Genomic DNA, 22,174 nt, shown 5'->3' on the forward strand with positions numbered 1-22,174 from the left:
GAGTTTATGAGGTTGAATTTTTTTTCCTGGGCCATTTCCCAAGCCAAAGGAATCACTGTCCTCAGCTTCAAGCAACATGGCAATCATTTGAGGTTTTCTCTGATACTAGAGAAGCCTGAATTGTCCTTGCTTTGTACATTTTAGCTTCCCTGGTACATGGCTCTTGAACACAAGGTGTTTTTACTGGCTTCCTTTGAATAGATTCAGCCCTTTCGATGACTTTTAAAAAATCACTGTCTGGAAAGTGGTTCCTTCTTCCTTTCGCCGAGGTCAGAAGCAGTGAGTGGCTGCGGGTGGGACTTCAGTGAAAATGGAGTGAGTGCCGTGTGTGTTTTCTAACTTTTTATTATTTTCCAAGTTTTTCATTATTTTTTGACTGTATTGATTCTCATGCCACAAATATTACCTTTTCTTCATGCTGATCTTGCTGTGGTGATGGATTCAAGGACATGATAGAGGACATGACAGTAATCTTCCACTATCGGGCTGAAAAGGAAACAGAAGGTGAGATATAGTAGGGAGGTGGCACATTGCAGGGAGACAGACATCGAGTCAAGAGAAAGTGATATTATCTAAGAATTAAGGCCACTCAAAAATAGAATTGATGATAGTGTATCTACGTGGATCTGTATAGTCGGGGAGGGTGCACCGCTGGTAACGAAGATTGGGATAGATCGACTCCACTGTTATGAAGAATATTCAAGATATAATATTAAGTGAAAGAATTGGTATGCGCAGTTTAATTTCTTTGGGTAAAATTGAAATGATATGGAAATACGCACAATGGTACTTAAACATTTCTAGACAAAATTTATTTTATTTTTAAAATCTTTTTTAAAATAAATATTTTTTTTTTGAGAGAGAGAGAGCACACACAAGCAGGAGAGGGTCAGAGAGAGAGGGAGAGAGAGACTCTCAAGCAGGCTCCGTGCTGTCAGCCCAGAGCCCAACGTGGGGCTCGAACTCAAGGAACCGTGAGATCATGGCCTGAGCCGAAATCAAGAGTCGGCTGGGCTGCTTAATCAACTGAGCCACCCAGGCACCCCTAGATAGAAAATTCAAAAAGAAACAAACATGAATCATGTATACCCCTGGACCAGAAAATGCAAAGCACAGAAGGGGAAAACTAACTTTCTCGTTTATACCCTTTGTACAGATGGCAGTTTTTCCCCTGAAGCATTTTTATAATACAAAAAACCTAGTTTTATTTTTTTGAGTAAATTTAGTATCTTAAAAAAAAAAGAGTAGATGCTAACTTGTAAGATAATGAATTTCCAATCGGTGGAAGCACTGAAGCAGAATTTGGGGGAATATTTGTGAGGACTGCTTGCTTTTAAAATTACCTCCTGGTGCTAAGGTCCCGTGATTCCGTTATATTAAAGGACATGCATTTTCCCAGCTTGCTTCCCCCCGGAAAGACTTGAATAATGAAATGGATGAGATTAACCCATTGTCCAGGATTGCTCGTCAGGTGGAAGCAGAATATGATTTCTCTGGAAGGAAATATTTGACTTTTTTCAGCGTGGAGGGAGGGATGTTTTTGGCTAAAGATCCAGAATCCAAGAAAACAGAAAGTGCTGTAAAGTGTTGCTCTTCTCTGGATTCCACAGAGGTGGGCTGCCGTTTTGTTTCTGATGTCATGAGCTTACTAACCTCGCTAACACTCATCAGGTCTTTACCGTCTGGATGAGTCCTTGTTTTCCTGAGGGGGTAATGAGAGAAGAGATGACATTCCAGGGACGCACAAGCTCAATTCAGTCTTTTCTCTTCTCTACCTCACTTACCTTCTTATCCCCCTCAGCGGAGGCAGGATTGACTTTCCAGTTACCTAAGATTGGGGTTTCACCTTGTTCAGTAACACATCATGAATCTCAGTTAAATAGCAGTGGTTAAAGACTAGCCTAGCACTACCTCTCAAAGGAAAATGAACACATACTTTGCTCTCCACTTTCCCCTATATTTTGCAAATACTTTATATTTTCCTGTTCTTCAAAAATCTGTAGTAAGGAAATTCCAAAATCTGCCCTTACTTAGCTGCTTGCATCCCACGGTGGTGATAGTCAGAATTGATCCTGCCTTTTTTTTTTTTTTAACATTACCCTCTGTTTTAAATTTTTTTTAAGTTTATTTATTTTTAGACTGAGAATGAGAGCACAAGCGGGTGAGGGACAGAGAGAAGGAGAGGCAGAATCCCAAGCAGGTTCCCTGCCGTCAGCACAGAGCCTGATGGAGGGCTCAAACTCATAAGCTGTAAGATTGGGACCTGAGCCGAGATCAAGGGTTGGACGCTTAACTGACTACGCCACCCAGGCACCCCAGATCCTGCCTTTATTTAAAATTTCAATATTTTGATCATCATGGATTTTTGCTTAGTTAGCTTTTTAAAACAATATTGCATTAAAATTGTCTTCATCTTGGGGTGCCTGGGTGGCTCAGTCAGTTAAGTGTCTGACTTTGGTTCAGGTCACGATCTCGCCGTTTGTGAGCTCGAGCCCTGCATCGGGCTCTGTGCTGACAGCTCAGAGCCTGGAGCCTGCTTCCGATTCTGTGTCTCCCTCTTTCTGCTCCTTCCCCGCTCGCTCTCTGTCTTGCTCCAAAATAAATAAATGCTAAATTTTTTTTTAAATTATCTTCATCTTGATTGCTGAGTATTTTTGGTTCTCCCTTACATTTTGTGCCCGAGATGAGTGCCTCATGTACCACATTTCACTTCCAGCACTGTCCAAAAAGGTTGTTTTTTTTGTTTTTTTTTTTTTACCAACTACAATCTTTCTTTAAAAACCGAAGTTGGGCACCTGGGTGGCTCAGTGGGTTAAGCGGTTATGTGACTCTTGGTTTCGGCTCAGGTCATGATCTCAAGGTTTTGTGCGTTTGAGCCCTGGGTCTGGCTCTGCACTGGCAGCAAGGAGCCTGCTTGGGATTCTCTCTCTCCCTCAAAATAAATAAATATACTTAAAAAAATAATTCAAGATAAAAAAAGATTTTAATGAAGTTAATCTCCTCTGGATCTGGCTGTTGGGTGCCCAAATTTCTATGAAGTGCCTGTTCAGAGACGAACTTAGTCTCATGTGAGACTGTCAGCTTTCTCTTCTCTAGGGTCAGTTAACCCACTTTTACCTTTTCTCCTCAATCTTCTGCACAACCTCATTGTAGAGTCTCCCTGGAAGAAGACTTGAACAATTAGCAAATTTTTTGGTATGTTTAGAAGAGAAACTGTTAAGAAGAAAATCTGGATTATAATGGAGAGTATAAAAAGAAAAATAATTTGAGATTCTCCATTTACTATCCAGAAAAAATATTTTTAGCATTTTGGTATATTTACTTCCAACCCATTTTTAGTGGTGTGTGTACCATTCCATAGGTTTCCTTTCTTTATTCCTTCTTTTTTCTTTTTGAAAAATTATGGACTGCCTATCTTTCTCTTTCTTTCTTTCTTTCTTTCTTTCTTTCTTTCTTTCTTTCTTTCTTTCTTTCTTTCTATTGTATAAACATGTATATTATGTGTGCACTTATTAGACATGTATTTGTTGCATAATTCCTATCAGATGGATATATTATAATTCATTCTTCATTTATTTGTATTGTTTTTCATATTATTATAAATAGTCTCCTAAAAGCTTCTTATACATATATCCTGATACGTATCTGTGATTATTTCTTTAAAATAAATAATTGGAAGTAGAAGTATTAAGTCAAAGAGAATGGGCACTCATTATCGCTAATATGCTAATATTCCATTTACTTACCAAGGAAAACATCCTAAAGTTTTTTCTAGTTTCCCAATGTTTTCCAGATTTTCCATTTTCTCCCCCATGCAAACTCATTCCCAGAGTGAGGAACATGCATTTGCTCTTTCCAATAAGAAATCTGGAAAAAAAAAAAAAAACGGTCTTCTTTCTCACCTGTTTTGTAGCCATGAGGCTACTTTGGGCAGTTGTGGGATAGGACAAATCACGTTGTCTTTCAAATGGGAAGATTGGGTCTATGATGTACTAATTTGGGACAAACCACTGAACCCTAAGTGTCTTAGATGCTCCATCTGCAAAATGGGAATAATAGTTATCTAATATATGAGATTGATATGCCATTAAATAATACATACAAAACCTCTTTATAAACTGGAAAGTGCCATAAGGGACCATTCTTGTCTTCTATTATTATTAGCATTTTACTACTCTTTTTTTAAAATACTGGTCTCTAAAATTCCCCAGATAGGGAATAGGGAGAGAATGCAAACTGGTTTCTTCAAAGGTCCCCAGTTTATAATTCCGAAGGAATAAGAAAAGAGAGGCTCGGCGTCTACTCGTGAGTCAGCCTACCCGTGAAAATTCACAGCCAAGCACAAGCCGGAAAACACGCAAACACACACGGGACTCGAGAACCAGTTAGGGAACAACACATAGCGACTGACCTACAGTGGGCGGGTGCCCATCGGCAGGGCCCGGCTCCGTCCGTGCTGAAGAAACAGGGGAATGTGTCTGGTTGAAAACTCCTGTCGGGAGGCAGTCAGGTCTGAAGCTGTTGAATGATTTGTGAAAAGATGCAGACAAGCGCAACAGGGACAAAGCAAACGCTCGGACCCCTCGGAGCAGAGAGCGACGTCCCACTTGGCAACGCAGAAGGTAAGACCTTGAAGAAGATGGTCGAAATTGTGGCTTCAACGAGGTAGAAGAGGTTGACAGATTTGTTTCAGGTAAACAAAAATCTGAGGTTATAATTCACGAGAAAGTTCGTCTCAAGTTGATGAGTTTTCTATTCCTTTAGCTCCAGCTCCCTCCTTACACCAAACCAGGACACCTCTTCCAAACTTGCCCTGGGTGTTTTCCGCCTCTCACCTACAGGCGCAGGAGGCCCCATTAACCTGGCACATCTGACGGGCGGGTCCTTGTTGCCCCTTCTAGTCCTGAGCGGGCGCTGGGTGCTGGCCCGGTCTGACTGACTGAGTCTCCACCCCGTAGACACAGCATTCATCGATGAAGAGAGAGAACCACACCGCGGTGGGTGAATTTGTTCTCCAGGGTTTTTCCAGCTTTCGTGAACACAAGATCATCCTCTTTGTGATATTTCTTACCTTGTACCTTTTAACTCTGGCTGGCAATGTCATCATTGTGACAGTCATCAGCTTTGCTCGTCACCTGCACACCCCCATGTACTTCTTCCTTGGTGTTCTTTCCACTTCTGAGACTGTCTACACACTGGTCATTGTACCGCGGATGCTTTGCAGCCTCACAGGCCTGAGTCAGCCCATCTCCTTGGCTGGCTGTGCCACCCAGATGTTCTTCTTCATCACCTTGGCCATCAACAACTGCTTCCTGCTCACGGCGATGGGGTACGACCGCTACGTGGCCATCTGCGACCCCTTGAGGTACACGGTCATCATGAACAAGAGTGCATGTGCCCTTCTCGTATCAGGGGCTTGCAGCATTGGGCTGTTTGTGGCCATAATTCAGATTTCCTCTGTATTCAGACTGCCCTTTTGTGACAGAGAGGTGGCCCATTATTTCTGTGATATCCGCCCAGTTATGAAACTCTCCTGTGCTGATACCACTCTACATGACATAATTAATTTTATCATCAGCTCACTCGTTATTGTGGTTCCCATGGGCCTGGTCTTCATCTCCTACGTCCTCATCGTCTCCACCATCCTCAAGATCCCCTCCGCCCGGGGCCGGAAGAAGGCCTTCGCCACCTGCGCCTCTCACCTCACAGTGGTCGTCGTCCACTACGGCTGCGCCTCCGTCGCCTACCTCAAGCCCAAGTCGGAGAACGCCAGGGATCAGGACCAGCTGATCTCGGTGACCTACACCGTCATCACCCCCCTGCTGAACCCGGTTGTGTATACCCTGAGGAACAAGGAGGTCAAGGATGCTCTTCACCGTGCTATTCGCAAAAACCCTCTTGCTTAGGATCTATGGCAGTTTGCCTGTTGTCTTCTGGGTATTTCATAATCTCAAAAAAAAAAATTGGATTTATTCTCTACCCAGAAAAAGTTGCAGGATGTGGTGGTGGCTTCAGTGAGGAGTCTAGAGTTACCCTGACTTGAAGTTCATTTTCATCATCATGGTCCCATGCCTTCTACTAATCTCGGAGGTTACCTCCAGAGGCACTGCTCGGAAGGTGGAGAGCTGGTCGGGAACGACAACGTAGAGGGTGGCTCATCATTACCGGTTTGCTGATGGCAGGAAACTGGGCTGTATAATACCTATTTGGAGTGAGGGGTTGAGAGAGCCGCCTGAATGCCAGGCAGATCCTGAGCTCTGGAACATCGAGAGAGCGTGGCTGGTGCACAGGATGTGCTGGAAACACAGTCAAAACTACGTTCCCACTTCTCATCACTTTTCCTCTGCTCAGTGACAAGAGTAACAGACCGTGACATTCCAGAAGAAATATCCTCTGCCTTAACATGCTCACCTGTCTTGGAAACCCATGAGATTTCTTCCGGTTCTACTGAAGCTTGCACTAGAGCCATCTCCTTGGTGAGTCTCGTATATCCACATGTGCGTAAGGAGGCTGACCCATCCGGCCACCGCATTCCACCGCCTGTGAAGTGACACGTACGTGCCACATTCACGAGTATGGGGCTCTCTGAAGACCTCTTTGGGGAACTAAATGTATCAGCTCCACTTCCCAACTCACTTTGGCTATCTCGGATCTGGGTAATTAACGTGTGTGAAGCCTGAGCAGAAACATGTGTCTTGCCTTCCCTTCCTCATTTCTGCATGGCTGAATTCATTGTCCGTCAACAGTTGGGTGCCTACTTCCTCAGTGTGATCACTTGTCCAGATGCAGTCTGGACACCTCCAAGTTCCTATCACTATGGCCTTCTGAAGGGGGAAATTGTACTGATTTGTAAGAAAGGTGTAAGGTTTTAGGGATATTTGGCCTCGCGTGGAAAAGGGGCAGAACTTGCCAGATGTCTTCCTGTCTGTAAAAGGGTGACATTAAATGATCATCATTAACCAGACTGGGGAATCTGCCAATTCACCTGCCAGCCTTCTCCCGCTCCAGGGCAGTCCAAGTGGTGGCTCCCTGGTGGTCTAGTGGTTAGGATTGGGTCTCAAGGGCAGTCCAAGTGTCCCCACTGAGGATGGGTTGAGAGCGTATGTCCGACAGGCAGCTCGGGGAACCCTAATGGTAGAGGAGCCAAGAAGGGAGATCCTCATATTTACAGAGCATTACCTGAAAGAGTGAAAGCTTTGCCTCCTCGCTGCAGCTGCCTTATCTTTGGCCTTATCTGGCTTCCCTGAGAACACCATGGAATCCCATCTGGGCCATGAGGTTCAAGGAAAACACTCTCATGGGCCTGCTTCTCAGAAAGCCCCACTGGAGATCCTCTCTTTGGGGGTCCTGCTCACTGTAGCAGGCCCATTCCCTAAAGCTGTACCCAACAGTCGACTCATTTTTATAGATCTCTGAATTTTTGCACATATTCCCCCTGCAGGACGTTCCACAACTGTCCAGGGCTTTATAAGATTGGTACCCATATTGAAAACAGTGGGTCCCCCTGAGTTCCTATAGTTCGATGCTGCAGAAAATTATGGGGTGATTTTCCCAAAGTAATGTTTGCAACAATAAAGAATGTGTGTGAAAGGTATACCCATCCTTTGTCTTTTTTTAAAAAAAATGTAGTTTAAGGGTGCCTGAGTGGCTCAGTCGGTTAAGCATCCAACTCTTGATTTCAGTTCAGGTCATGATCTCACAGTTCATGGGCTTGAGTCCTGCATTGGGCTCCTTGCTGTCAGTGCAGAGCATGCTGGGGATTCTCTCTCTTTCCCTCTCTCTCTGCCCCTCCCCTGCATATTCTCTCTCTCTCTCTCTCTCTCTCTCTCTCTCTCTCTCTCTCTCTCTCTCAAATAAATAAACTTTAAAAAAATTGAATGAAAAATAAAATGTGGTTTATACCATTATAACAGAGCCGGAAAAAAAATTAAGCCAAAGCATTTAATTTCAAAGAGAATGTGTGACTAATTCTCACCCGACACAAATCATGTCTGAACAGAGTGAAGCTGAGGCCCACACCTTGGGCTTAGTCACCGCAGCGTAGCCATTATCTTTAGAAGTGAGCGCCTACCAGGTCAGGGCAGTAACACCAGGCTCCCAACTCCTTTAGGGAGAAAGCTTGATCCCAAGGACCCATCCCTTCTCTCCCCAACGAAGGATTGTTTTGTGTCAGAACATCCCTCAAAGGAATCCTTCTCTTGCTCCAGAATGTTCTTTGCCTCTGTAAAGACACAGAACCCCCCTTGTCACACCCGTCCTCCTCCTCCCCATCCAGAGTTCAGCCATCCCGGAGCAGGCTCCTCGCTGGCACAGACATGGAATCGGGCATGAGGGGACCAGCTCAAGCTCAGTCACTATAGAAGCACATGTTGTGTGAAGGCGCAGGTTTCGGCACAGCTGTCCTGCTAGAAGAGGAAGTGTCCTACATCAACCCCCGTTTCCATCTTCTCGGCAGATCTCATCCGTGTACAGGCAGCAAACACCAGTCGTGGAACAGGAAACCCGGCTGACTCATCCAGGGTAACTGATAACAGCCCAGAGCACCCCACATCCCCCACCGCCGATCACACTCTGCGACGTCTCCCACGGGACACTTGTGTCTGCGGTGAGGGCATCGCAATGGCTCTTCCGGAGCCACGGCTCGGCTGTGCTGGACCCGTGCTCTGAGCCAGAGCACATCTGATGAGAGGAACAGTGTGCACGCCCCGAGACCCCCTCCTCTGCACTCCCCTTGTGCAGCTCTTGGGTCCAGGACCAGCTTCCCACCGCGTGTCCCCCATGGCTGCAACGTCAGGATCCCGGGATTACTTACCGTAGACTTATTTCCACTTAAGCCTCCTGAGAGAAGAGGGCTTAATCATCATAAAATCAACTGTTTTTCTCTCTTGCTTAGGAAAGCAAATTTAGCAAATATTATGGTCTGGAAATAAATTAGAGAATAACGGCTAACTTAATCAAGGGAGGCACAGTCTAGAAGCTCTATGAAGTCCTGAAGTGAGTGAGTTTTGCTGTATAGTAGGAAATGGGAAAACAGCATGTACTCTTGTTTCCTTACATACAAAGGTTTCTTAAAATTCTCACCCTAGACAAAGAATAGGAAGAGAGAACTTAGGGAGAGGGAGCTAGGGGGAGATTATAGACTTTAATATTGAGAGAGAGAAGGAGAGCACCTGTCGGGAGTGGGGGGGTGGGGAGAGGGAAGGAAGGGAGAGAGCGAGCGAGCCCTTCACTCAGTACAGCAGGAATTAGGGGAATGACATAGTCCCTGTGATCTAATTATCCCCTGTGTGTGATTTGTGACCTTGCTAATGTACGAACCTGGGGCAAAATAGCGTGGTTAGCCCAAGAGTGGTGTTTTGAATATCTGATCAGCAGTAGTGACATGATAGAGAGGATGAGCGTCTCGAACTTGAGAAGATGAGGCAGGAATAGGCAGGAATAGGAATAGGAAAAAAAACAAAGGGTGCCAGAACATTTAACGTTGTTTTGCTGCTAACGGAAACTAACTTTCTGTAAGGTTTGCCCGTCACAAAGTACATTTTGCTTTTAACTGGCCTCACCCAACCTTCAAACCGACTCTTTCTGGACTCATATAATTTTTAATCCCTATTTCATAGGTGGAAAAACTGAGGATCAGGGTTCAGTGACCTCACAAAGCTCCCTATAAGGTTTTGTATTCCTTCCTCCCTGCCCTGTGACCCAGATTGAAGGATTGAGAAGGATCACAGACGGAATGCCCCAACCCCACAGTAACTTCTCTTTTTCTAGTAAAAGCTGCCCGTCCCTTTTTGTCCCCTCAGGTCAGAGGTAATGGTGTTCCCACCCAGTAAGCACCCCACTCTCCTTTCTCTATCCTGGGCCTTCCTTATGCCAGGCACATCCTTACTCCCCAGCATCTGTGGTGGTTTTAAAACTATGTCCCAAAATAACTCTCCTCTCCTTGATTGTGGGTTAACTCACTTGTACTGAGGGGAATACAGCCCAACTGAGGTGTATGGTTTCTAAGATCGGACTGCAGGAAGACTGACTTCCACGCTAGGCCCTTTCCCCCTCTGTGCTGGTCGCTCCCTGTTGGGGAAGCAGGCGCCATGTGGTGTAGAAAGGCCCACGTGGTGAGGAGTGAAGTAGCCGGTGAGGATCAGAGGCCCCCAACCCAACAGAATGGACCCTGACGATGACCACGTGGGCCAGCGTGGACACAGGGTCTTTTCCTGGTCAAGCCTGAGGTGAAGATCCTCCCTGATTTTTGACCCACAGAAAGCGTGAGATACGAAGGGCTTGTGTTCAAAGCTGGGGGGGTTTTGAGGTGCTTGGCCTGCAGCGGTGGGTAACTTCTAAGTCATCCTTCATTCACATTTTCCTTAAAACAGCAGCAGCAATGGCAACACCACAAGGTGCCATGCTCCTGTCCCCCTGGGGATGTCAGGAAATGTCTTCCCAACAAGGCTTACCACCTGCCTGACTGTGTCACATCTCCTCCTGGTGAGGAGCAAGGCACCCACAGGAAGCTTCTCCACCGAGCTCTCCTTGGGTCTCAGGAGCAATGCCCCCCACCCGTCTGGCTCCCTAGGTTATATGTTTAGGGACACCGCCTTTGTTCCAGCAACAGAGGACAGCGTTTTTATTGGTTTAATTACCTGAACCGGGATATGATTAGAAATAAATGTGTTTACTTCGCTATGTCGTTTCAGTCGTACAGTCCTTCCTTTCTCTTTTAACCGTTCTCCTTCCCGCCGAGCTGTCCTGTTCATGCCTCCAAGGAAAGAGAAGCTACACCCTCCTAAAGGGACATTCTGTTGCCTGATGTGTGTAAGGAATTGTGGCACTGGATTGTTTGTTCTGTAAGCTGAGCATCGTTGCGGAGCTGCTGGAGGAACCGTTCCCTTCCAGGCTTAGGGCTGGAGTGTCACCAGCAGACCAAGGACAGTCAGTGGTTCAAGTGGTTGTGGATTTCGAAACAGTGTGAGATGGAGACTCTGGCCTGTGGCAGAGTGGAGATCCAGTTCTCCGGTCTTGAGGAAGTTGCCAGGTTGTCGACAAAGGAAGTCCTGGATGTTGGGTGTTGGGTGTTAGAATGAAGCCCTTCCCCTGGAATCAAGACATCCGCTAGGGAAATTAGGAGCTCAAAGAAGGTATTTGTGAAGATGGATGGATTGAGCCCATCTCAAGAGAGAGAACGTGGAGTAGGGTTTGACACTGGGAACAAGCTAGCTATGTTGACCGGAATCTGTGATTCACCAACCTATTTATAAGCGTTTCATCCTAGTGTTTGTTCCTCTGTCTCCAGTAAAAACTTTTCGTGTGCTGCTGTATCAGTTCCCCCTTTTTTGTTGATCACACACTATAAGTAAGACTTGAAAGTCCAAGAACATCTGGGGCTGTGGCTTCCCCCACAGCGTGGTCTCCAACATCTATCCCTCTGATTAATTCATAATGAGAGCCGTACAACTGCTTACAGAATGGAGGAATCCGAGTGTATCCAGGGTCATGAGAAGTCCAGGAAGTTGCCTGAGTTAGGGCTCCTGGTCGTGAACAACAAAAGCCACTGTGGCTAGTGTGGCAATGTGACCGTTCACCTCGACTTAACCATGCCGTGCAATAAACCACCCCAAACTCTGTGAAACAATAATCATTTATTTAGTACATGAGTCCATGGGTTTGGAGGTTTAGGGAGTTTATCTTTCTGAAATCTCAACTAGTGATTAACAGCAAGTCAGCTGGGTTTTAGACGATAGTATCATCTGAGTCACAAATGGGATGATGGGAATTAACACATTTTAAGATCTTTGTCTTATTTGTATAATTTTAGATTGGCCTAAATCAATTGTGATGTCTCTCTCTTTTAATTCTAAAACTCCATTCGTAGTAACATATAATATCAATAATTCCCTGAGTAGTTTTTAAAATCATTTTTCACAGCATATTTTTGCGTAATATAAAATATTTTCCGTAAAACATGTTACTTTAGATCAATATATTACAACTAAAGGTTACATTGTAAGTTAATCCTATAAGGTCTTTATTTTTTTTAAGTTTATTTATTTATGTTTGGGGGGGGGCGAGAGCGGGAGTGGGGGAGGAGCTGAGAGAGAGAGGGAGAGAGAGAATTTTAAGCAGGCTTCACACTCAGCCTAGAGCCCGATGCAGGGCCCAATCCCCTAGAACTGTGAAATCATGACCTGGGCTGATCAAGAGTTGGATGCTCAATCAGCTGAGCCACCCAAGTACCCCTGAAAGTCTTTATTATATATATGTTAGATATGTATCTAATATATATCTAAAAAGAAAAATTTGACTTGTCCACATTTAATAAGTGCTCCATATTATTGAATTAACTTTAAAATAATTATGTGAGAAAGAACATGATTTATGGACAGATTTGTAATGACATTTTATATACTTATTTCATTAAGGGATAAAAATAGATGCATTAAAATGAAGATTGAAATTTAACTACTTTTTGCTAGATCAGAAACACACAATTCCTTTGATGGTTTTGATTTATGGCTCTGAGGGTTAGAGTCTAAGAAAACCCCACACGCTGTTTTTTTTTTTTTTAAATAATATTCATGCTTAGTTTCCAAGTACTTACTTTCCAAAGATTTACTTAATTGCTGAAGACATCTTGATGTTCTATAGAATATTTATTAGATTAGCATCCTTTTGGTGATCAATATGGATAAATTTCAAAACTAGAATATAGATGTATATTTAGAATAATACCATATAGTTGTAAATATAGACATATGTGCTAATGTATAAACAGGCAAAGGAATAACAGGCACAGCACACAGGAAGGAAGGGAAGGATGAGTGAGTTCCTGATTATATCCATTAATGCTATAACCTTAAAAAAAGAGACAGGAAAGGGGTGCCTGGGTAGCTCAGTCGGTTAAGTGTTCGACTCTTGATTTCAGCTCAGTTTGTGATCTCGTGGCTCATGAGTTTGAGCCCGGCATTGGGCTCTGCACTGTTGGGATTCTCTCTCTCCCTTATCTCTCTCTGCCCTCATCCTGCTCAAGCACTCTCTCTCAAGATAAATAAATAAACCTGAAAAAGAATTTTTTTAAAGAGATAGGGAACAATTACGACCAATATGGCATAGAGAACACATGACACTTGATCTGTAATTTTGTAACTTTTCTCCACTTCTTTGTAAGTTTAAACTTTTCACAGTTCTTGTCTTTTATTTTTAAAGAGTCTTCAGGTGAATCCTGAGTGATCGTTTTTATGTTCCTCACTAGCATGTGCTATTTCAACATGAGCGTTCCTTATGAACCGTAACTTTCACCCATGACTTACTGTGGATGGAAATGAAACAAATACACAAGCAAGGAAACAAAAAACAACTACGTAAAATGGGATAATGGTCAAAAACACCAGCTCATCTTGCAGTGATAAGCTCTCAGAGTGGTTGAGCCATGAGCAGGCATTTCTGAGCTCCAATAACCTCCGGCCCTGCTCATCTGCTTTCCCCCTCAGAGGTCTCCAGCGGGCTCCATTTTAAAGGAACGAGGCCAAGAAATAGAAGGCCTCCCTGCTGGCTTCCGTTTCAAAGCACACACACACACACACACACACACACACACACACACACACACACCCTGGTGAATGATGTCAGTCGTCTGGTAAGTACCAGTCCTTCATATTTCCGTATTGAACCAAGACCTGGAGACACTGACAGTAAATGTCAGAGGCTGTACCCTCATGAAGACAGAGAGCCTGTCTCCTTGTCTGACACACTCAGGAGAAAACAGCAAAAGAGAAGCTAAAAAAAAAAAAGAAAGAAAAAAGACTGTTGTTGGAGGGAGAGGGTCAGAGGCTGGGTGGTGTGCATCTCCCCCTTGCTCAGACCCCTGCAGCTCTGGAGGGTCCCCTTGGCCCTGAGTATTCCCAGGGGAGGGAGGCACATTCAGGTAGGTACCCAGTCCTGGGTGGAAGCTCCCAAGCTAGAAAAACAGGGAGACATTAGAAGTTTTTTGCTCTTGTTTGTTTGTTGGTCGATGGGGGAGAGAGACATGTACGTGGAGCCAGGAAGAGGTGGTGGGAAAATGGGAGAAGTGGTTTTCTGAGCACCAGGGCCAGAGAAAGGAGAGTTGGTGTGGCCGGCTGGACGGGAACACTGTTCCTTTTGGTTCAAGAGAATGAGAAACGGTCTTGTGGGTTCACAAACCAGTTTCCTGTACGCAAAGGGCGGGAGTGACTGAAGAAAGAGGCAGGCAGTTTTCCTAAAGCAGGGGAATGAGGGAGCTCATCTGAGAGGCTTGTCCAGGGCGGACAGAAGCAAGATGAGTAGATCCCTGCACCTGCCTCCCAGAGTCTGAAAAGTGTACAGAGAATGCTTAACTGGGCTCAGCCCCATGTGCTGCCTATATGCTCTCAACACCACATCTGTGTCCAGGCTGTGCCCTTGGAACAGCCCCCACTGTGCAAACAGGAGGCAGAGCATTCGGGACACAAGGAGCCTCTGATTTCCTGAGTCCTGCTCACAGGTCAAGTGGCGTCACCTCTTCCTGAAGACCTCCTCCAGCATTTCTTCCCCCAGAAGAGAAAATGCTGCCCGAGTATCTAGCTGGACTGTCCTCATGGCCTGGGTTATGTTACTTCCACGTGAAAAGAGCCACCATGGGAAGATCCCCAGCGTTGTTCAGAGATCCAGCCCCCCCCCTTCTTTCTGTGTGCTCCTCAGTTATATACTCCTTGTGCCTCAGTTTCCTCATTATAAAATAGAAATTAAAGACAGCCAAGCTACCTCATAGAATTGGTATAATGATTGGATGAGAGTAATTATGAGGTCAGATATTTAAAATGTTGTAAAAATATCAGTAGCTGCAAAAATAAAAGCTCTTGTCTCCCATAGTAAGTTTCCCAAAGCAGGCACATGTTCTGGTTTCTGACTAGGGCACAAACTCTATAGAGAAACGATTGGTAATGTAGAAGAAGAATTAGGATAGTCTGAAAACTCCATTTTTGTGACGCTCTGGTCTTGGGAGATAAGGAAAGAATATCCTTAAAATCTTATGACGACGATCTCATCCTGGGGAAAGGAAAAGCAAGTTTTTCTGGACGTGCTTTGTTTGAAAGGTAACAGTTAGTAGATTACAGGTGAATGTGTACTGTCAGTTATACTTGTCCAGAGGCTTTTATTCCTTGTATCCTCCTACCAAGGAAGGAAGGAACAAAGAAGGGAGGGAGGGAGAAAGGGAGGGAGGCAGGGAGGGAGATGAATATACAATGGCTAAAGTCCCATCTCCATCCTATAAGGAGGGAAGTCCGTAGGATTTGGATCTCAGCGTCTGAGGTGACAGCTGTAGCGACATTGAACCAGTGGAGGTATGGCCCTCCAGGTGACTAGAGGTTGGAAAGGGTGTGACACAAAGGAGGTGTTTTTCATCAACCAATGCAAGTTTTCTATTTCTTACTCAAAGAGGAGGTATGATAGAGACTCAGGAAAATCAAGACATCGTCCCAAAGAAATATTTAACACCACATTTGTTTATCACCAGCCAAATCCAAATCCTACATGGAAAATTCTCTCATTCTGAGGGGGATGTTGAGGCCCAGGGACCAGGTAAGAGAGAAAGGGACAGACAGGGCAGCACAGCTTTCATTCATGACTCTCGATACGTCAACTTATTTTTTTGTTTGTTTTCTCCCCCCCCACCCCGCCCCCCATCAGAACTGAGTTGATGGAAGCAGCCGATTGACTTAGCAGAAACAACTTACCCCATGAGCTCTTTAATATCTCTCACATACAAATAATATAACTTATATTTGGGACTCCTGTGTAAATTCCAGTAAGCTCTATGTGCAGCTAGAACATGTAAACGTAAGTCAGCGTGAAGTTGGTAGGATAATTTTTATCTTGTCTCTTATCTACAGACATTGCTTCCATGTCCCGATTCTAGAGAAATCCTACACAGCAACCTCACCTGTGGCTAAAGCCTGTTGTGACGCAGCACCTAGCCCAAGGCAATAAGCTCTTGTATATGCACATAAAATTGGGGGGCATAATCTGTCAATTGGACAAGGAGAGGGTGTTGTCAGGCTGCTCTAAGCCCTTCTGGCCTCAGTCCATTTGCGCCATCTGGAGTCAGCCTCTGGCACCGTGAAACTCCTAAGTAGAGGAGAAGCCCCAAGTGAGAAAAAGATACTCAGTTGGATGGAGAGAAAGGTCACCTGGGCCAGGAGCTGGATTCCTTAGGGTGCAGATTTCATACAGCTAGCCCTTTGATGGGGGGATCTGGGATTAGTTTTACAGGTCTACATGCTCTTCTCAGAGGAGATATGTACCACCTGTTGTGATGACGGCATCCTAAACTGGCAGGTTCTGAGGTTTCCTTTTTATTCTTATAACTTTGTATTTGGGCATAATTTTGGACCCACAGAAAAGTTTCAGGAATCATACCAAAAAAAAGTTTCCATGTACTTAAAAATATGGTGGTAAAATACACCTAGTAGAAAACTTACCATTTTTGCCATTTTTGAGTGTACATCAGGGGTATTATGTACATTCACAATGTTGTGTAACCGTCATCACTGTGTATTTCCAGAGTCTTTTCCTCATTCCAAGCAGGAACTCTGTCCCCCCTTAAACAATAACTCTCTATTTCCCCCTCTTTCCCAGCCCCTGATAACCTCTCTTTGCTTTCTATCTCTGTAAAATTGCCTATTCTAGGTACCTCGTATAAGTGGAATCATTTAATATGTGTCCTTTTGTGTCTGACTTACTACACTTGGTACAGCGTTTTAAAGGTTTATCCATGTTGTAGTGTGGATCAGAGTTTCGTTTCTTTCTTTTTTTTTTTTTTTTCCAACGTTTTTTATTTATTTTTGGGACAGAGAGAGACAGAGCATGAACGGGGGAGGGGCAGAGAGAGAGGGAGACACAGAATCGGAAACAGGCTCCAGGCTCCGAGCCATCGGCCCAGAGCCTGACTCGGGGCTCGAACTCACGGACCGCGAGATCGTGACCTGGCTGAAGTCGGACGCTTAACCGACTGCGCCACCCAGACGCCCCCAGAGTTTCGTTTCTTTTTAAGGATGAGTAACATTGTACGTACATGCCACCTTTTGTTTATCCATGCCTCTGTTGATGGACATTTGGGTTATTTCCACCTTTTGGTTATTGACTATGTTATGACCATCGGTGTACAAGTATCTGTGAGGGTCCCCGTTTGTAATCTTTTGGGTATATACTTAGGAGTGGAATTGCTTGATCCGTGTTTAACTTTGTGAGGAGCCACTGAACTGTTTTCCACAGTCCCTGCAATATTTCACATTCCTATCAGCAGTAAACAAGGGCTCCAATTTCTCCACGTCCTTGCCAACCCTTGTTATTTTCCTTTTTTTTTTTTTTTAATTTTAGTGACCCTCCTAATGGGTGTGAGCTGGTATCTCATGACGGTTTTGATTTTCATCTCCCTGATGGTTAGCCAGTGATGTTGAACATCTTTTCGTGTACTTATATTGGCCATTTGTTTATCTTTTTTGGAGAAATGACTTCAAATTCTTCACCCAGTTTTGAATTGCCTTTTTTTTTTTAGTTGTAGGCGTTCTTTATATATTCACAATACCAATCCCCAATCAGATACATGATTTGCAAATATTTTCTCCCATTATGTGGGTTGCTTTTTCACTTTTTCGATAGTGTTTTTGATGCCCAAAAGTTTTTAATTTTGATGAAGTTCAATTTATCTATTTTGTCTTCTGTTGCCTGTGCTTTGATGCATATCCAGGCAGTCATTGCCAAATCCAGTGTCACAAAGATTTTTCCTATGTCTTCTAAGAGGTTTTTTTTTTTTTTAAGTAGACTTCACACCTAGCGTGGAGCCCAACATGGGGACTGAATTTATGACCCTGAGATCAAGACCTGAGCTGAGATCAAGAGTCAGACACTTAACCAACTAAGCCACCCACCCAGGTGCCCCTTCTAAGAGTTTTATAGTTTGAGCTTTTGCATTAGGTCTTTAATTCATTTTGACCAGGGACCAGGTCAAAATTTTTGCATGTGGTGTATAGTAAGGGTTCATCTTCACTCTTTTGCATGTGCATATCCAGTTTTCCCAGCACCATGTGTTGAAAAGAGTGTCCTTTCCCCTTTGAATGACCTTGTACCCTTATTGAAAATCAACTGGGCTCTCTGGTCTATTTCATTGGGCTCCACTTTTGTCCTTATGCCCCATATACTTTTCACTGGGATTTACCAGATGTTAATATTTTACCATTTTTGCTTTCTAGCTCTTCTGTACACACACACACACACACACACACACACACACACACACGTGAATGTGTGCATAGATATACATGTGTATTTTTTATCTACTTCTTTTTTTGAACTGCTGAGAGTTAGTTGCAGACATGATGCTCCTTTACCCCTAAATACTTTAGTGTGAATTTCCTAAAAGCAAGGATATTCTCTTATATCATACATTCTTAGTAGGGGTAACACCACCCTCAAGGGGGCAAAACTGATTATATGGGCAAAAAGTTTTTAGATATTATGAATGACCTGTGGCTATCCAAAGCTCAGCCCTACCCAACAAAATCATATTTCTTAGTATTTAATGTACCTTATGAGGGAGAGATTCATTTAACTATCACTTAATTAATTAATATTTCTCCTTTGGCTGTCCAATAATAAGAAAAAGTTAAGAATTGTCACACAACAATTCTCAAAATCAGGAAATTAACATTGATACAATAATCTATAAATTTTATGCTGTTCTGTTTTTACATTTCACCAGGAACACCACAGAAGTGATGTGTTCATCACGTGCCCTTTTTCCATCTTGCCCTTCAGAGCAAAACACTATTCTAGGCACTGGGCATACAGCAGAGAACAAGGTATTGCTCATGTAGCTGACATTCTAGACGGGAGTTTACTAAGCACTGAGAAAGGATTGCCCATGGGAGAAAAAGCTTAGGGGTAACACTGGAACAGACTAGCCTTGCTCTTTACAGCCCATTTGATTGAGCAAAGTCTGTAGGAAACAGATTTATTTCCAACCTAAAGAACACACACTCTCTCTCATACACATGCTTGTGCACACACACACACACAGTATTAGAGATGAAGTGGGTTTCTCAGGGAGAAACTTAGTTTCCTATGATTCAAAGGACTTTCCTATGAGTCAAGGGTCAGCATTTGACCTCTGCCATGACAGGCCCCCCCTTTTTTGAGTATTCAGCTGGTCTCTATGTCTTGAACAAATAAAAATTCTATCAACTTCACTATTCTCATCTGAAAAATGGAGAATAAAAATAATACATACTTAAAGAGCTATTGTAAAAATTAAATGTAGTAATGCATGAAAGAAGCATTTAGCTTAGTGTCTAGCTGAATAATTATGGATTATTATATTTTTTTTAAGAAAACGCTATTCACGTAACTTATTATTTTTCTAGAAGATTGTTCACTAAACAAGGCTTTTCAAAGCAAGGCCAGTGTGAGGAAGCTTGAACTAAGTCTATTAACTAGTATTTCAATATGTCAGTTTTTAATTTTTATTTTTCATTCATGAATGTCAAGGTTGCATACACAATGGTTTTCTATATGTGTAACCGGGCACCTGGGTGCCTTATGTCGGGCCAGTTTGGGAGAAGTCTGATTTCTATTATGATCATGTTTGTGTACCTGCCTGAGCTCCAGATGAACAGAAAAGAGCTCATGGCATTAAGGTTCTGTTTAGACTCAAGGGTGGATTTACTGAGAAGCTAATGAAACTTAAGCTTCGCCCTCATTTGCACAGAAAATAAACATTCATTTTCATGGATTCAGAGCCTGAACCCTCCCCTAGTTACATGCCTATTCACAGAACCGGGGTCAAGTTCTGGCCATCTGTTTCACTCCACAGGAAAAATCTTGGTTTTACGATCTCATCTCAGCCTCTTGCGTCAGAATTTCAGAATTTCGTGGTGTGACATACAACTTTTCCCTTGTCTCTGGAGCACAGCTTCTATTCAATAACAAAATGCCCCTTTAGACCATTTGCATCACAAGGTCGAGTTCCCACTTTCTCTTCTCTTGGACGCCCCAGGAGATGGCTTGCTGAGGGACACATAAGCAAAGAGATTCAAAGCTGCTGTGCATTTCTTATGCCCTGAATGTGGGTGGCCCTCTGGAAATAGAAGAGAATGGAGAAGGTGGAGACAGGCTGAGCAAGGTGCCCTAGATGGTGACCTATAAAGCAGTGTGCAGGGGTACGGTGACGAGGAGAGGGGATTGCTGAAGAATTTAAAGAGAATGATCAGATATCAACACTGACACAGTTTGCCATGTGGTGCTATATATATATAATGGAATAGTTCTCCATCCTCTCCTTCTGTTAGTTCTTCTTCTGCTAGAGGAACAAGTATCTGGCAGACTTGCGCGTTTGTGGCAAATTAGAGAAATGGGCTGGATTCCTTTTCTGTGTTGGTACGGGATCAAGAAAAGACAGGAGCTAGAGGAAGGAAGGGCAAGGCAGAAATGGAATCAAGAAACTAGAGTTAAGAGCAAGCCTAAAAATAAGAACCCTGGTGAATTTGCAGAAATTAAAACAGGGTGTTGGACTTCCCATCAGACGTAGAATGGTAGGCTTGAGTCGATTTTAAGCAATTATATGTGCATGTCAAAGGCCAGATTGGCCCAGACATCTTGGATAACTGTGTGTGTGGACGAGCTGGCAAACATTTGACTTACTAATATGTCTAGTAAATCTTGAGATTACCTCTCCTGGGTACCGGGGCTTTGGGGAGGACCAGTGGCCATTAGTGGGAGGGGGAGATTGTAAGCCTTAATCCGTGTGTGCCTCCAATTGGTTGTCCCCTTGAGAAAGACAGAAGCAGACCTGCAGAATGAAGAAACAGAATGGACAGTGGAAGCATGCCGTACTCACAGCTGTGGGTTCACGGGCCACCTCTGCAGTGACTTCTCCGTGACTCTGGGCTAACAGGTCACTTTTTAATTTCTTTACACACCAGCCGTTCAAACCACTGTCTCTCAAACGCAGATCAGTGTTTTAGGACTGAATCCTCCAAGTTCTCTTTCTTACATGATGCCCAGTTTGGTTTCATCTTGCTTTGGGCAGGTGGCCTATTCCCTCAGTCATCAGCGAATGCTTTTGATGATAGCTATGACTACACCTAATACCCTGGGTTTCCAGGGTCATTCACAACGTATTGCCTTTTTTCCCTTCCCCTAAGGAATTCTCCTTAGTATGACTTTCCCCTCTATCCAGACAGGATAGTCATTCTTCAGAGTCTTTCTTCCTGATTCTTCACCCTAATTAAGTCCCAATCAGTGATGCCTGTTGCCACTAACTCCTACTGGCAGAGTCATCCCAAACTTCAGAGATAACTACTTCTCTCGATTATCCAGAAACTCCCACCATTTTCTTTTTCCATTCCAGATGCGTTTATTGGCTTTTGAGGGGGTAGAGATCAGGAACTCTTCAAAATGAGGTTGGTGGAGGCTGGCATACACACCACTGATGGCTTCCTATCTGTTAGAACAAAACCCACAGGAAGTGTTGATGAAACAAACATTTTCCAGTGCTGTTAAGATAAAGCAGTTTCAATTGTGTGAGTTGACTGGTTTTATTTTAGTGGGAGTTCCCTTCTCTTTGTTTGTATTGATCAAAAGAGTTAGATACTAAGTGTTGGCAGTATAATATAGCATGCTTATCAGAAGAATTACCAGAAGAATATAATATTGGTAGCATGCTTATAAGAAGAATACGTTAATTAATGCTTATCAGAAGAGTATACTATAGACAGCATGCTTATAAATAGTCAGGCATTAAGTGCTGGTCGTGTAATACAGACAGCATGCTTATCAGATTAGGACCTTAAGCTTATTACCTTTGGAAGGAGCCCTTTTTATTATTTACTGCTAGACCTGCATATTTTTTCAAGGTTTTGGGTTTTTTTTTTTGCCACATGAATTGTGTTTCCTAAATAACTCACATTCTCATTAAAAAAAAAAAAAAAAGACTTCTGAAATTCAAAGGCTTCGGAACAAGTGCTACCAAAGTTAATTGAAGTAATTCAAGCAAAAGCAACAAAAGTTGTCATGTGGTTAACCTATACTACCTTACAGAAGGTAAAGCAACAATTTTTGTAGGACATTTAAGATACAGGAAACAATGTATTGGTCTTCACCAGGCACAACCTTTGGATACTATGTCAGA

The 22,174-nt window shown here is 43.6% G+C and overlaps 1 protein-coding gene across 1 annotated transcript; it reads left to right on the plus strand.

Moving 5' to 3' along the window:
- The first annotated feature begins 4,218 nt into the window (after positions 1 to 4,218).
- Positions 4,219 to 7,655, plus strand: LOC131495732 (olfactory receptor 10J1-like). Its single transcript, XM_058700834.1, has one exon. It carries the CDS (start codon positions 4,974 to 4,976, stop codon positions 5,904 to 5,906), a length of 933 nt encoding a protein of 310 aa, XP_058556817.1. The 5' UTR covers positions 4,219 to 4,973; the 3' UTR covers positions 5,907 to 7,655.
- Positions 7,656 to 22,174: the final 14,519 nt, after the last annotated feature.

This window comes from Neofelis nebulosa, chromosome 15, assembly GCF_028018385.1.
Source record: "Neofelis nebulosa isolate mNeoNeb1 chromosome 15, mNeoNeb1.pri, whole genome shotgun sequence".
Taxonomy (NCBI): domain Eukaryota; kingdom Metazoa; phylum Chordata; class Mammalia; order Carnivora; family Felidae; genus Neofelis; species Neofelis nebulosa.

Coding starts and splice junctions, on each gene's coding strand:
- LOC131495732 (XM_058700834.1), top strand. CDS start 4,974: ATGAAGAGAGAGAACCACACCGCGGTGGGTGAATTTGTTCTCCAGGGT.